This window comes from Chroicocephalus ridibundus, chromosome Z (genome assembly GCF_963924245.1).
Source record: "Chroicocephalus ridibundus chromosome Z, bChrRid1.1, whole genome shotgun sequence".
NCBI lineage: Eukaryota > Metazoa > Chordata > Aves > Charadriiformes > Laridae > Chroicocephalus > Chroicocephalus ridibundus.
Genome location: NC_086316.1, coordinates 70387158 through 70400872, shown reverse-complemented (window position 1 = coordinate 70400872; position 13715 = coordinate 70387158). Strand labels below are relative to the sequence as shown.

Sequence of the window (13715 nt, the reverse complement as noted above, 5' to 3'; positions counted from 1 at the left end):
CCATCTTCTCCACCTACTCTATTGTTCTTGTATCAGTAGAGAATCAAGTTAAATTTGTTTAAATACTTTAACTCTTCAGTTTCATTGCAATGCTTATTTCTGACTTGGTCCAAGATAACTCCATTTCTCCCATGTGGTGATTAATCAATGATACCAGCTAGTCACTCAAGAACTTTCCTGTGAACCAGCTATTATCAAATTTTCTTCTTCTTCTCCAGCACGAGCACAATATAATTCACCGGGACTTGAAAGCAGAAAATGTCTTCTACACCAGTAACACCTGTGTCAAGGTGGGAGACTTTGGATTCAGCACAATAAGTAAAAGAGATGAAACTTTAAATACTTTCTGTGGCTCTCCTCCTTATGCTGCCCCCGAACTCTTCCGAGATGAAAACTATATTGGCATTTATGTAGACATCTGGGCACTGGGAATCCTTTTATACTTTATGACGACGGGTATCATGCCATTTCGGGCAGATACAGTGGCCAAACTAAAAAAGTGCATTCTTGAAGGGACCTACAATTTGCCTCCCTGCCTCTCAGAAGCTTGCCAGAAACTGATAAAAGGAATCCTTCAGCCAGTACCAACCGAACGATACTCTGTCAAGCTTATTATGAACAGTGAATGGATGCAAGGAATACAGTACCCCAAACCTTTACAGCCGTTTAAACTGGATCCGAAGTATTTATCAGACACCAGTACACTCAAAGAGGAAGAAATCGAAGTGAAAAATATTCTGGAAGATCTGGGAATCACAGAAGAACACATTCAAAATAACCAGGGAAGAGATGCGCGCAGCTCAGTAACAGGGGTCTACAGAATTACTTTGCACAAAGTACAGAAGAAAAGGGCACTTGAATGTGTTCCTATCATGTCCCATCCAGACCCCAAAGAACAAGACTTGAGGAGAGGAATCAGTTCCTACAGCGGGATGAAGCACACATCCAAGCTGTGTTCTATTTTATAAGTTGCACTGCAGGCTTTATGCTCAGCATATTTAACAAAGGGTTTTATTCACTTTTCACAAGTTCTAGTGTTACATTTTTTGTAATTTCTGAATAAACTAAAAACGCCTCATCTCCTTTGCATTTCTTGTGTCTCAGTGAAGTGTTCAAATACAGAGCTGTCATGCATTTGTTTGTCCCTTGCTCCAGAGACATGATATAGCCAGTGCCAAGAACCCCAGGTAAATGAAACAGGTAAGGGATCATTAGCGGAGGTGATCTTTTAGTAAAGACCAAATAGTATTGCATGTGACATGCCTGGGAGATTCTCAGTACAGGCACATAAGAGCAAACTTCTTGGAAAGTCGCACCTCAGCTTGACACAACTTTAGCACTGCAAACCAGGACAGTTTTCGCAGAGAACTAAATTTAAGTAGAGACCAGACCATAATCTAAACAACTGCAAATTCTTCTTTAAAACTTCCTCAGCAAATTAAACATGATAAAATGTGTATCTTTGTACTTAAAGAAACAGCAATGCTGTTGTTGACCTAATTTGTCACAACTCAGGAAGGCAAATTAGGAGATGCTGCTTTAACTCTGCATGTGCAGTGGCAATTCCCAGTGCGTGGCTGGCTGGGCTACTGTCTACTAGCCTTCTGTCACCTTCTGTTGCTTGCGTGACTCTGACAGCCTACAACTGCTTCAACTCCAGATGCACTCCAATAAGGAAAGATTTAAGCGTACTCCAAAACTCATGTAGTTTTAAATTCTTGCTTTAGCACAAGCTGTCACTAAGCTGAATGCAACCACTAAAAAAATCCACTTATATATTGAGCATTACAGGCTTGTACTAACTCCTGCCATACTACTTAATCAAAAAAGGCTGGCACAAAGCTGATTTTGACACTCTTGACCACTACAAGTAATAGGTTGGATAGTCTGACAACTCCAGTTGTTCTGAGCATCACCAAGATGTCGGTACTCCGATTTTCAGCTTTAATTATTTTGTACTTTAATCTTCAACACCACCAGCTCCAATGCAAATGGAAAAGTGCAGTAGCTGTCCTTCTCTGAACAGCCATTGCTGAGGTGCCTGAGCTAAGAGTTGAGCCTGTATGATTTTTAGTTAAGGCAAGTAAACTAATAGGAAGTTCAGAGGGGCACAACTGGTGCTCTCATATGTAAGGGCAGGATGCGTTATCTATTATGGGGACTGATGAGATCATCAGTTGACTTTAAAAGCAGTAATTAATGTAAATGAGCAACAGAATGACTCTGAAAAGCCACCTATGGGAAACTGGACTCAGTGAGGCTCAGGTAAGGACAAAGCAAGAAACAGCCCTCCTTCCCAGTTTTTCTGAGGGGGACAACACATACCATCTTTCATAAGACAGTCATAAAGACGAACTGTGTTTCATAAGCTGGGAATGAATTCCTCCACTACAAACAGTTTCCCTATGAAAGCATTTAAGTTATCTTGAAACATAGCCCTGAAATAATGGTTTTGCACCAGCCTAAGCAACCCTTTCCTGCCACTTTTGTAACGGAATATTAGGAAGAAAGATCCAGAAGGTCCACACAGCTTGTGAACCCACAACTTCGCGTTTTCACAGGGCCAGTTTCCTCTTTCTTTCCTGTTAAAGAAAAAAAAAATGCATCCTGAAAACTCAACAAGTCAGCACTACTCCAACAAGTTTCAAATATCTCAAACTTTATTTCAATAAAGGATCAACCTCACAGACGGTGAGGTCCCTGTGGTTAACTTTGTGCCAGTAGCTCCCTTCTTGGCTTGTCCACTGCCAGCAATGGACTTTGTTCCATGGCAATTTGTTTTTCTGGTGCCAAGGTAAGTTTCACAAGGGCAACCTAAACCAAAATACCTGCAAACACTATCATCATGCATCATTGCTCCATCATTATCAGCAGAACAAACAGATTAGTATTCATCAATTTATAATAAACAACTATTTTACCAAGGCTTGACTGTACAAATACAGTAAGTTATCAAATCCTGGTGAGTGACAGATAATACAAACACTTCATTACACACAAAAAAAGTTGTAATTTAACAGACAAATTATTTTTTGCTACTTTATATTAGATAATGTAGCTTTGTAGAATTAGCAAAGAAATAAATTCAACAAAACTTCATTCTGTACATTAGCTCAATTTAAATATATATTACAAGCTCACAAGGCTCATATCATAGTTCATTTCCAATCTGGGCTTTAAAAATCTACCAGAATGGACTCCCCTTTAGCACTGTATATCTACCACTTGCAAAATGGATAGTTTTCAGCTTGCATGTTGAGAAAAAAAAAAAAGGAATAAAAGACCCCACTCCTACAATACTACCAATAATGAGAAGGACTTCAAAGTACAAAGCCAAATTCAAAGTTAGAAAGTCTTTCAGAAAAGTATTGTATAAAGAATAGTGAGAGGCCAGAGGTCCAGACAAAGTGATCTTCCTCCCTTTGTTTACCAATTAAAACAGCTCTCTAATATCTGAAAGTTTTATTTGAAAGTTCTGCTGCCTTAGATACTTCCACTAAACAATCCCGAAAGGTGCCAAATCAACGAACCCATTTCTTTAAAAGAAAAGAATTACTACGTCCCTTCTTCTTCCTCTTTCCTCCCAGGCTGCAGTGATTTATAATGAGGTATAAACCACATAATATGGACGTTAGGAGGAATTACGTAGTGGGTCACAGAGTTTCTGGGAAGAAAACCACTTGTCAGTCTCGCTGTTCTTAATCCAGTTATTTTGACAGGGGAGGGCGATTCTGTTCTGGCAATGAATGTAACTTGGTTCTACACCTCTCCCAAAGCAACAGGGTGATGGGAGGCAGGCTGGAGAAGAAAGGGAAGGTGATGAAGGGAAAGAGAAGAAGTGCAGTATTCAGAAGACTGCTCACTGTCAAGGCACTGAGAACCCTAACGTTAAAAGCTTGGACTATTTTGCCACACACTTGAGTAGAAGTAGAAGTTAACAGTGTAGGTTTCAAGTCATTTTACATGGAAAGAGCAAGCAGAAGATTCTTTTTTTTTCTACATACAAAGACCTTGTAATAGACTACAGCTACAACTCAGCAATTTAAAAAAATTCAGACATGTTAAGGAATTCACACAACCCCTAGCAAGTCCCTCTATCTCCAGTATACTCCTGATTTTAGTGTTCTGAAAATATTGTATCAGCACGCCACATTACGACAAATCTTTTCAAGGAGCTTGAACAGTTTTCCCATGCCCCAGTGAAGCACTACTATACACTGAAACTTCAGCGCTACTGCAATCCTTTTTCTCTCTCTCTCTCTCACCCTACCCTCACACCTTGTTTCATTCCCCACCTCACAGAGGTATCTTAATGCTCCCCATTGGAAATGGCAACAGTAACGCCTTCAGATTCTGTTGTTGCAGGGATTCTTGGCACTTTCTTAGCAGGGCTTGGGATGTGCTAAGAAGAAGGGAAAAAAAACATTAAATACAGTTTTCTAGTTCACAGACATTCATACTTCACGGCTAGTCCAACTCTCAAACAACATTCATGCTACACTGGACAGCCTGGTCTTAAGTCAATCAAACTGGTCATGCTTCATGCAAACTGATTATGTCAAAAGAGCCAGTTTGTTCTTGTTTCATTCTTGTGAAGCTTCATTCTTGTTACGATGAAATGTACTTTTTAAAATCCCGTGTTCAATTTTTTTACTTCTGGCTTGCATGTTATACATGTTAACAAAGTATTGAATGTAACTTGTTAAACCACTTCCTCATTTAACATACATGCACATGCTAAGACAAGCACATAAACCGTTCACCATTTATATCAAACTTTAAAAGAGTGCTGAGTGTTCACCTCATGAACAACGCCTGGGTGGACAACTTCAACTCCCGCCTCCAGAGGTCCATCACCCATGAGTGGGCGCCGTGCGTAAGTTCTCCTGTGTTTTTCATCCACACGCACAAGGTACCATGTTCCCTCGAAGAGATCTTCTACCGAACACTGTGGAATATAGTTGGCTGCAAAAAAAACCCAGTAACATGCTGTTAATTGGTTCCAGGCAAGGGTTTTACACAACACAGACCTTTGCAGTTTGGACGCAGTAAGCCAGAAATAACACTGCATTTTCATTTCAGCCACAATGGGCCAATAAACACAAGCTATTCAGAAGTAGGTTGGACACCTCCTTCATTCTATGCCCCGATCACTTGAAGTCAGGTGAGTTAACTGATGAGCATTTTGCTGTAAGACTGGGAATGATTTATATTTATGAAGATCTTACCCAAATGATGTGTTTCCTGTCTAATCTTCATGTTTTCAGCAAAGACATCAGGTGCAATACATTTTCTTGAGTCAAGTCTTGTTTTGAGATCAGAAAGGCTGGCAGTTATTTTGTCCAGTGCAGAACCTACAACATAAAACCACCATGTAAGGTAGCACCAGTGCTGAGAACTGCACACCAGCACGCTGGCATTTCAAGCCCATTCAAAATATTTTGCATCACAGAAGCTAAACTTTTAGTGATTTAAAAATATTCCCAATTACTCGATCAAAACGTTAACACAGTTTGAAGATTATTATTTATGTGCCCAAGGAGAGACTCAAACATTCCCTGGAGCTGGAACATCTTCAGTTTACCATTGCTGCCATGAGGCATTGCTCTGCAAGTTTGCTTATGCTGGTGGGTAGTGTAACAAGGCATTTAGAAGTGAGCCTGCCCACGGGAGTTCATTAACACCTCTTCCTTTCACTCACCAGGAGTGGCATCCTGTGTAACTCTGATGGAATATAGCGTAGCAGCAAAACCAGAGCCATATGAGAACACACTGATTCTTTGTCCTGCGAGCTGCTCTGGGGAGTACCTGCAAAGCAAGCAACAGTTGTTCGAAGTGAGAATTAAGCCAAACAACTAAAAAGTGCAGCTAGCTTACGAAGAGCAGAAAGCAAATTATACTGACTACAATACAAATTTAGCATGCTATGTGCATAAATGATGACTTTTAAAAACACAATTTCAAACACTGCTGTTACAGGATGAGTTCCAAACCTGACTAAGCAAAACAGCACAAAGAAATACCCAGAATATGACTATCTAGAAGGCAGACAGTTTTCATTCTTCAGTGACCTAAAGCCTAAAATGAACAACCACATCTTGGAAGGGAAAGCCAGAATAAAGAAACCAAGAGGAATGGTTTAATTTAACATAATTTTGTAAAGGTCTGTCATTCCAAAAAAAAAAATAATGTTAAGACAAGAGTAATTTAATGTGGATTTGCTTATTATAGTGAAACAGAGAAGGCATTCTGATTCTCTTTTCCACTGCAGTGGGGTTTTTTTTTGGGAAGGAGGGAGAAGGTTGAAGCTGGGAAAAGACATCACCTTACAAGTAAGATCCTACTTCGGAAGGCAGTAAGCAACTGTTTCAGATCAGCTTCTGACACAGAAATTTTGAGTCTGCTTGTCACTTGAACCAATTGTGTGTGCAGAATAATTTTTTTACTTTAGTCTTTCTGCTTAAGGAAATCTAGTATGAAAAGGTTTGCCAGATGGTGCTTTTACAAAAGGCTTTCTGAAACAAAAACCTTCTATGACCTTACATATAAAAAGTTATGACTTTTTTTTTCCATTTTTATGCTTACTGGGCTAGAAGAGAGGCAAGGCAACCATAGACTGAAGGGGTATACATATTTCCATTCTGATTGGATACAAGTAAAGAAGCTTTGGTTTTCTGATTGAAGAGCTCCGCACTGGCTTTCATAAAAGCTTTTTCCACATCTCTGTCAAAATACGTATCTTCAAGTTTTACATCCCTGTTAAAAAAAAAAGTTGAGAAACAGTTACCAGAACAGCAGAAAGTAAAAACAAACCTTTGACGCGTAGCAAATTAAGATTATATGAATAAAGAAGACAGCAGCCATTCTCACCTGAAAGCTTCCAGACCACTGAAAACACCGTTTGCTGTTTCTGGGTTCTGGTCACTGAGAAAGTCATTCAGCAAGAGTCTAGCCACAGACTTCTGTACCAGTTTACAGTACGGAGAATGAAAGATCATGAATCCAAAGTCATTCAAGGTGAAACGTCTGTCTGTCCCCTCTGGAAGTGGCAGAAACGTCGTGTTACAACTTATGTTTAGTACTCACTTCAACTAAGAAAATGAAATAGGGTGGTGGCACGCTACCAGTCATCCTAACACGTCAGCAGGTAAGAGACAACTGTACGACTAACTATTGCTGTCAAATTCATTTAACACACTGCTGCTACTTCTATTTAGAAATTAGTTTCTTACTGATCTTTTGCACCAACTAACAATGTTTGCCCTTCTTCTAAGAACAGCTATAAGCTTAACAGAATCTCTGTATTTCTACACATTTTGACACAATAAATAATCTACTATAATTTAACTACCTAATCTTTACATCTATGCTTCCTGAGTGAAGCAATTACTAAACATAGGAGTTAAAAAAAAATAATAAATCAGTATTGTTACATAACATTTAAATATTAATCTCAATATCTTAAGAGCCTGGGTGGAGGGGGGAAATAACAGGCTTTTAAGCAAAGTGTTATACTTAATAACAACAACAGCCTATAGAGACTACTGCTTACTATCAGGTACTTGGCTATACCAGAACAGAAATAAGACATTTCCTATAGGAGAGAGCACAAACACGAAGAAAGGGACCCATATACTAGCCTTTAGATTAGATGCTAAAACTTGAAAACACATTGTCTGTGTAGTTACACATTCCAGCATTTGACATATCTTGCAATGTCATCAGGTGAGGCTACGTACCCTTTTGCCACTGGGCGTGGATTTTGTTGCGATAGACAGTATAGCAGCGATCTAATGCACTGAGGTAGCACTGTATAGATAGTTTGCCATCAACTACAGGATATTCGGAGACCATATCTGGTTTATAAAAGTCATACGCATGCTGCATGTGGGTTCCACGCAACCCTGATGGAGAGAAATTGACAAAAGTTGAAAGTTACTTTATTCATCTGCTTTTAGTCAACTTCAATGCATCACTTAAAACCTGTGGCAAAACAAGCAAGGTCAAGCTGGTTTTCATAGCACTTCAGGCCCCTTAAGATAATGTTTCACGCAGTTCTCAATTGCTTGTTAAGTACAGTAGGACTGAGCATGACAAACACAAGTAACAAATGATTTTCATCATTTCGCCTTGAAAGTAGAGATCAGTGTTATTCAGCTCTAGTCCACTCTTTGTCAATTTTATTGAAGAATCTCCAAGGAAATACAGAGATAAGAGCACCTCTAGTTGTTCCTTGCTGCCTCCTGTAACAGGACTTGGCCAAGTTAGCCCAGAGCAAGAGGACACAAAGTACAATTTCTGACATTAGTGGGAGTTAATTCAGCCCTCCAGCAACACACAAAAACCAGGAGACAGGCTTCAGAATGGATCCGGTTTTCTGGCAGAACAGTAATTTGTTTTCTCACAGGACTAACCTCTCTCAAAAATTAAGGGAGCATTTGGACCAACCAGCATAGCAACAGCACCAGCTCCACCTGTTGGTCTTGCATTTCCAGTGGCATACACGGCTATGTCTCCAGCAACAACAAGTGCATAGCGTCCTGTGAAAAACACACAGAAATAACCATGAGAAACAGCCAAGAATCTAGCACATTTTAACATCCATCAGCAGTTTTCAGACTTTGGTTACAGAGGACATGACCCCAAGTTTAAGGGGCTCTTCAATCCTGACTTTGCCCCCCCCATTTCAAGTTCCTGGCAGCCGCTGAAATTTACAGGAAAAGACCAGTGATTATTAGCCATGTTGTTATTTTTTGCACTGTAATTGAAGTAGTGGCAAATGCCCAGAGCATTTAAGAAAAAGACTGCAGAAGACAAGAACAGTTTACTGGGTTTTATACGATTAAACACGAACACTGTCATTTTCAGGCAAACTACTCAAAACCAGAGGACAATGTAACTTTTTAAGAAAATACTCTAAACTTACCATCCCAAGAACTGGACTCGATCCAATTAATAGCATTAAAAAGAGCAGCGGTGCCTCCATAGCATGCATTGGTGGTGTCGATTCCTTCTACATCTGTATTACCAGATTCTTCAAAAAGCTGCATCAGGACAGTCTTTACAGATTTTGATTTATCAATTATCGTCTCCGTTCCAACTTCTAATCTCCCGATACAATCATAGGAAAGGCCATTCCTCTCCATGAGCTTCTGAACCACAGTCAGGCAGAGAGAATTGATATCCTCCCGGTCGGAGCAGAACCCCATCCTTGACTGGCCTAGCCCAATGGTGTACTTCCCAGCATCGACACCATCATACTTCTCCAGCTCTGTCTGGTCAACATACTGGGAGGGAAAATATATTTCCAGTGCAACAATTCCCACATCTTTGGGCCAACAGGATTCAGCATTCACTGGAAGAGACCCAGGCATCGTGGCAGATCTTTAAGAAAAAAAAAAAAAAAAAAAAAGAGAAAACCACAAAACCTGCTGATTTATTTGCATCCATTTTGAGAGACCTACTTTCATTTTCTGTAGGCTTACAGAAAAAGTTAAATTTCAGGTATTCTACAAGGTCATTTGCAGAAGGCAAGCCTTTGCCTCTGGGTACATTTTGGTCTGAGCATAGTGTAAACATCATTAGAAGTTTTGCAACATTTTATATTAAGAAGTACTTTTAAGTGAAAATACAAATTTCATCCCTAGATATGAAGAGATGTGGTTAAGCCAAGTTATTTCACTGAAGCAAAACACACATTAAGTGTTTGAGAAATTAGTCTTTATTCTCATTATTCCACATTTGCTTATCTGCAAAGTCTCAATTTTACACAACTAAGCTAGAAACACTGGAATTCTTTTTCAAATGTTGCTGGTTGAGAACTGAAGTTTAAAATTTAACCTTACCAGGAAATTTCTGCCTTAAAACAGGCTATGACTTTTTAAAATGTTTTTTATTTTTAAATTAAGTGCCCTGAGTCTCTCCATTTTGTTCATACTTGTGACAGAGACAGCAGAATTATTTTTTTGGTGGGTGGAGTTTTCTTATTTTATTCTTAGTTGGGTTTTTTGTTTATTTGTTTTAAGCACACTCTGTTTTAGCATTCTGGAACACTGGAACGCCTAACACCAGTCCTGGAGGAATGTTTCATAGGCTGAGATGAACACATGGGGATTCTCCCTGATAGACCAAGCTTTCTTATTTTAACCCCCGTAACTTTACTGTCACCACACCCGAGGATACACAACGCTCTAGGACATACCGCATCCTTTTACTTTTACCCTATCCTCCTTACCCAGACAGGCACCATCTCCCCGCACAGCTCCTTGCGCACTTACAGAGCGCTTGTCCCTTTTGTGCCCAGCTCCAAGGACCCTCACCCAAGCACCTGATCCCACTTCTTCCATAAAACCACCATGAGCTGTGTAACAGAATCATAGAATGGTTTGGGTTGGAAGGGACCTTAAAGATCATCTAGTTCCAAGCCCCATAATAACAACCCCCATAATAAGGCCTTTCCCTGCAGGAAAGATGGCTTCGCAAGATGCATATTGAGACAAATGTTTGGAAAATACGAAAAAAACGGAAAAAGTGTCTTCTATTACAGGTGCAGCCTTAGGTAAGACCTAAGGTGAGGGTGCACAGCCCTCCCCATTCGCTTCCATTGCCTCGAACAAGGTTTCAACCACACCCGTGAGGCACCTGAAATAACCTATTTAATTTTTAAATGCTTCTCGTGCAGCCTTTACCCACACGGGAGGCGGGAAGGCTGTTTAAACTGTTTAAAGCCGCTTTCCCCGAAGCGCTGGCGGCCACAGCACGCCCCGCCGCCCTTTTCAGCAAAACAACCGATTCCGCGCTGTTTTGCCTAACCCTGCCGCCGCCGCCACCCCCGCTCCTCCTCCTCCTCCTCCTCACGCTCCCGACGGCCACCTCCGCTCCCCTTTCATCCCTGTCACGAAGGCCCTCGGGCCCCACCGAGCCCCTCACCTCAGGCCGCCGCGGCCTCGCTGAGGGCGCTGAGGGCACTGAGGGCGGCGGGGGAGGGAGGGAGGGAGGGAGGACTGCGCATGCGCCGCTCGCGACCGCAGCGGGCCGTGCGCAAGCGCCTACGTGGCCACGCCCCCTTCGGAAAACCACACCCCTTCTGCCCCCCGCCTCGGATGCAGTGACCACGCCTCCTTCTGGTTTAGCCACGCCCCCTCCCGGTCTAGCCACGCCCCCTCCCGGGGGTGCGGGCAGGACCGGGCAGCGACGGCGCGGCTCTGCCGCGCCGTCGCTGCCCGGTCCTACCCGCACCCCCAGAGCGTTGTTTCCTTCCCTCCCCCCTTGCAATTCACGTTCTACCCCCCCAAAAATTCACGTTCTACCAAAAAATTTCACGTTCTGCCCAAAAATCTGCTTTGGTGGGGGGCGGGGAAGAAGGTGAGGATGCTCTGCGGACATCCCATAGGCAACGGGCAACCCAGCTGGGGAAAAAGGAGCTTGGCGTGCGTCTGCGTCTCTGGCTCTAAAACACCTCGCTTTTGTTCAAGAGAGGGCTAAAAAAAAAAAAAAAATGGTAATATTGAGGGCTGGTGGCTCAGCAAGCTGCCAGACTGACTCTGACTTGTACCCAGAGCAGAGCTTGCTTCTGCTGCGGCAGCCATAAAGCTGAACATCAGAGGCTGCAGAGACTCTCGGGACACTTGATTTTATTTAAGTCATGTACTGAAAGGCAATGCACTTGACCCGTAACAGCCACAGAGCAGTGGCTTTCAACCAGGCAGTGAATTATTTGGGAACTCAGTACGACAAAAGGATTTGCGTTATTAGTGAGGGCTGGGGAAAACACTGTGCTCGCTCCTCACAGAACTCTGAGGTCAAAACTGGCATTTAATTCACATTCCTTGCCGCAGTTCTCTCATCAGAAAACTTCCTGCAGAAGACAACTCAAGGGAGGCTCTTCCTATTGTATTCTCATGGCTCACCCAACACCAAGCTCACCAAATACACCTAACAAAGCAGTCGTCAGGGCCATGGGGCTGTACTGCAATGAAAAAAATCACTGCTTTGTAAGCTTGCTTTGGTCACTGAAGAAAATGGGACATTTGACATCTTAAGTCAGTCAGTCATTACAGGAAAAAATTTGTTTACTTGATGTAAAACAAACAGCCTTTTGTCCTCCTGGTCAAACAGCAAACAACATCCCATCATTGAGTTTTTACTGAAAATGAAAGAGTACTCAAAAAGTGTGATTTCTTTTAGAAGACTAAAGAACCCCAAATACTTTAATATATAAAAATGAGAAACCTACTTCGTTTTGTGTCCCCTTAAGATCGTGTATGGAATGAGTGAGCAGCATAAAAGGGCCACTACTTTCTGCTAGTGTTGCCAGAAATACATTCTCCCGCAACAACTGGTGGCTTTCCTTGCCTTTGTTGAGAATTTGAGAATATTTTGTCAATAATTTGACTTTATTGATTTCCCACTTAAGTTTTCAGTTTGCAGAGAACACTTGGCTGAAAGTTGGAAGCCAAGCCCCCGGCCCGTTTGCCACAAGCGATGTATTTCGTTGCTGCCTTTGGCACTCTGCCTCTGGAGGACCTGGGGAAGGGCCCTCACTGGTGATGGAGCAGGCGCTTTGGGCTGGTTTTTCGGAAGTTAAACGGTGATGCTCTGGCGGCTTCAGCTACAACATCCCTGAGCCATCCCCGCAGAGCCTGAAGGTACCACGCACACCCGAGACGCCCGCCACGCCACGAGCGGTCACTGCCTCCGCCCACGAGTGAACGTGGCACCCCTGTGGGTGCCCCGCATCTCAAGATGCGGCTACGTGGGGAAACTGGCAAAATGCGTCAAAACACCAAACGGCAGAGGCGGTGTCTCCAGTTCACCCGTGAGGACCCACCCGCGGCGCCTTCCCTCCGCCCGACACCGCGACCCCGGCGGCAGCACGGGTGGGCGCCGGGATGCTCACAACCCTGCGGCAGTCGCCGTCGCCAAAGGAGGTGACGGCGCCCCGGGGGCAGCGCCCGGCTGCCATCGCCCTGCTCGACGAAGGCGGGGGGGTGGGGGGCGGCGTGGCCGGGGGAGGGGGACACACGACACGCCTGCCCTGCCCTCCGCAGCTTGGGTGGGCGCCTCTGTCGCGACACTGAGAGACGACACGCGGAAGGGGCCGCCGCTTCCCGGCTTCTTGGCGGCCCCCGAGGCGGGGCAGAGCCCCTCAGCAGCCGCCCACCGGCGCTCAACCCGCCGCGGGGCGGGCGGGCACCTGCGTTAGGAGGCACACAGACACACTTCTTTTTGGTTTTTCTTTCCTCCTTCCCCCCCCCATTTCCCCCCGCCTTTTTTCTTTTTTTTTCCTCCCCCCCGCTCCCCCCTTGCCGCACTGCAGGCACTACTGACTACAAACGCGCTTCCACCCAGTGAAAACACCGCTCCCATCCCCACCGACCCACCCCTGAGCCCCGCGCCTGTGTCCCCCACGCGCGCTTCGCCCCACGCGTGTTTCCGCGCGTCCCCTCCTCCGCCGCGGCTGAAAGGAGAGGCGGGGGCGGCCGCCCAGCCCCAGGGCCCCTCCGGATGCCCAGCCGCCCTCACCTGTCGGAGGAGATGGCTCCTGGTGTCGCTCGCCGCTCCGCGCCCTCTCCCGCTGGCACGTACGGGGGGACAGCACAGGATGCCGGCGTGCGGCGCCTTTAAACAGCGCCGCCGCCGGGGCTCCGGCCCGCGCCCTGAGCGGCAGCTCCCGCCGCCAATCGCAGCCGCCGCCGCACAGGTCCCGCCCACCG

General features: G+C 44.2%; 2 protein-coding genes across 17 annotated transcripts in view; one reads left to right on the top strand and one right to left on the bottom strand.

The window, feature by feature from the left end:
- NIM1K (NIM1 serine/threonine protein kinase) overlaps positions 1-1316 on the top strand; it is a 35008-nt gene extending 33692 nt beyond the window's left edge. For all 14 annotated transcript variants that reach the window (XM_063320659.1, XM_063320657.1, XM_063320658.1 and 11 more), the window contains one exon: positions 219-1316. In XM_063320659.1, the coding sequence (XP_063176729.1) occupies positions 219-968 (750 nt within the window). In that variant the 3' untranslated portion in view covers positions 969-1316. The remainder of the gene's footprint in view (positions 1-218) is intronic.
- HMGCS1 (3-hydroxy-3-methylglutaryl-CoA synthase 1) lies at positions 1316-13677 on the bottom strand. Of its 3 annotated transcripts, XM_063320651.1 has the most exons (11): positions 13525-13677; positions 8927-9384; positions 8415-8540; positions 7740-7904; positions 6871-7039; positions 6586-6756; positions 5702-5808; positions 5229-5354; positions 4802-4965; positions 4296-4402; positions 1316-2582 (listed from the first exon to the last, which is right to left on the bottom strand). In XM_063320651.1, exons 2-10 carry the CDS (start codon positions 9372-9374, stop codon positions 4310-4312), a joined length of 1569 nt encoding a protein of 522 aa, XP_063176721.1. In that variant the 5' UTR covers positions 9375-9384; positions 13525-13677; the 3' UTR covers positions 1316-2582; positions 4296-4309. The 3 variants fall into 3 exon arrangements, with proteins under 3 accessions (XP_063176721.1, XP_063176720.1, XP_063176722.1); XM_063320650.1 differs by lacking the exon at positions 1316-2582 and having other exon boundaries at positions 4295-4402; XM_063320652.1 differs by lacking the exons at positions 1316-2582; positions 13525-13677 and adding an exon at positions 10930-10967 and having other exon boundaries at positions 4295-4402.
- Between the last annotated feature and the right edge of the window lie 38 nt (positions 13678-13715).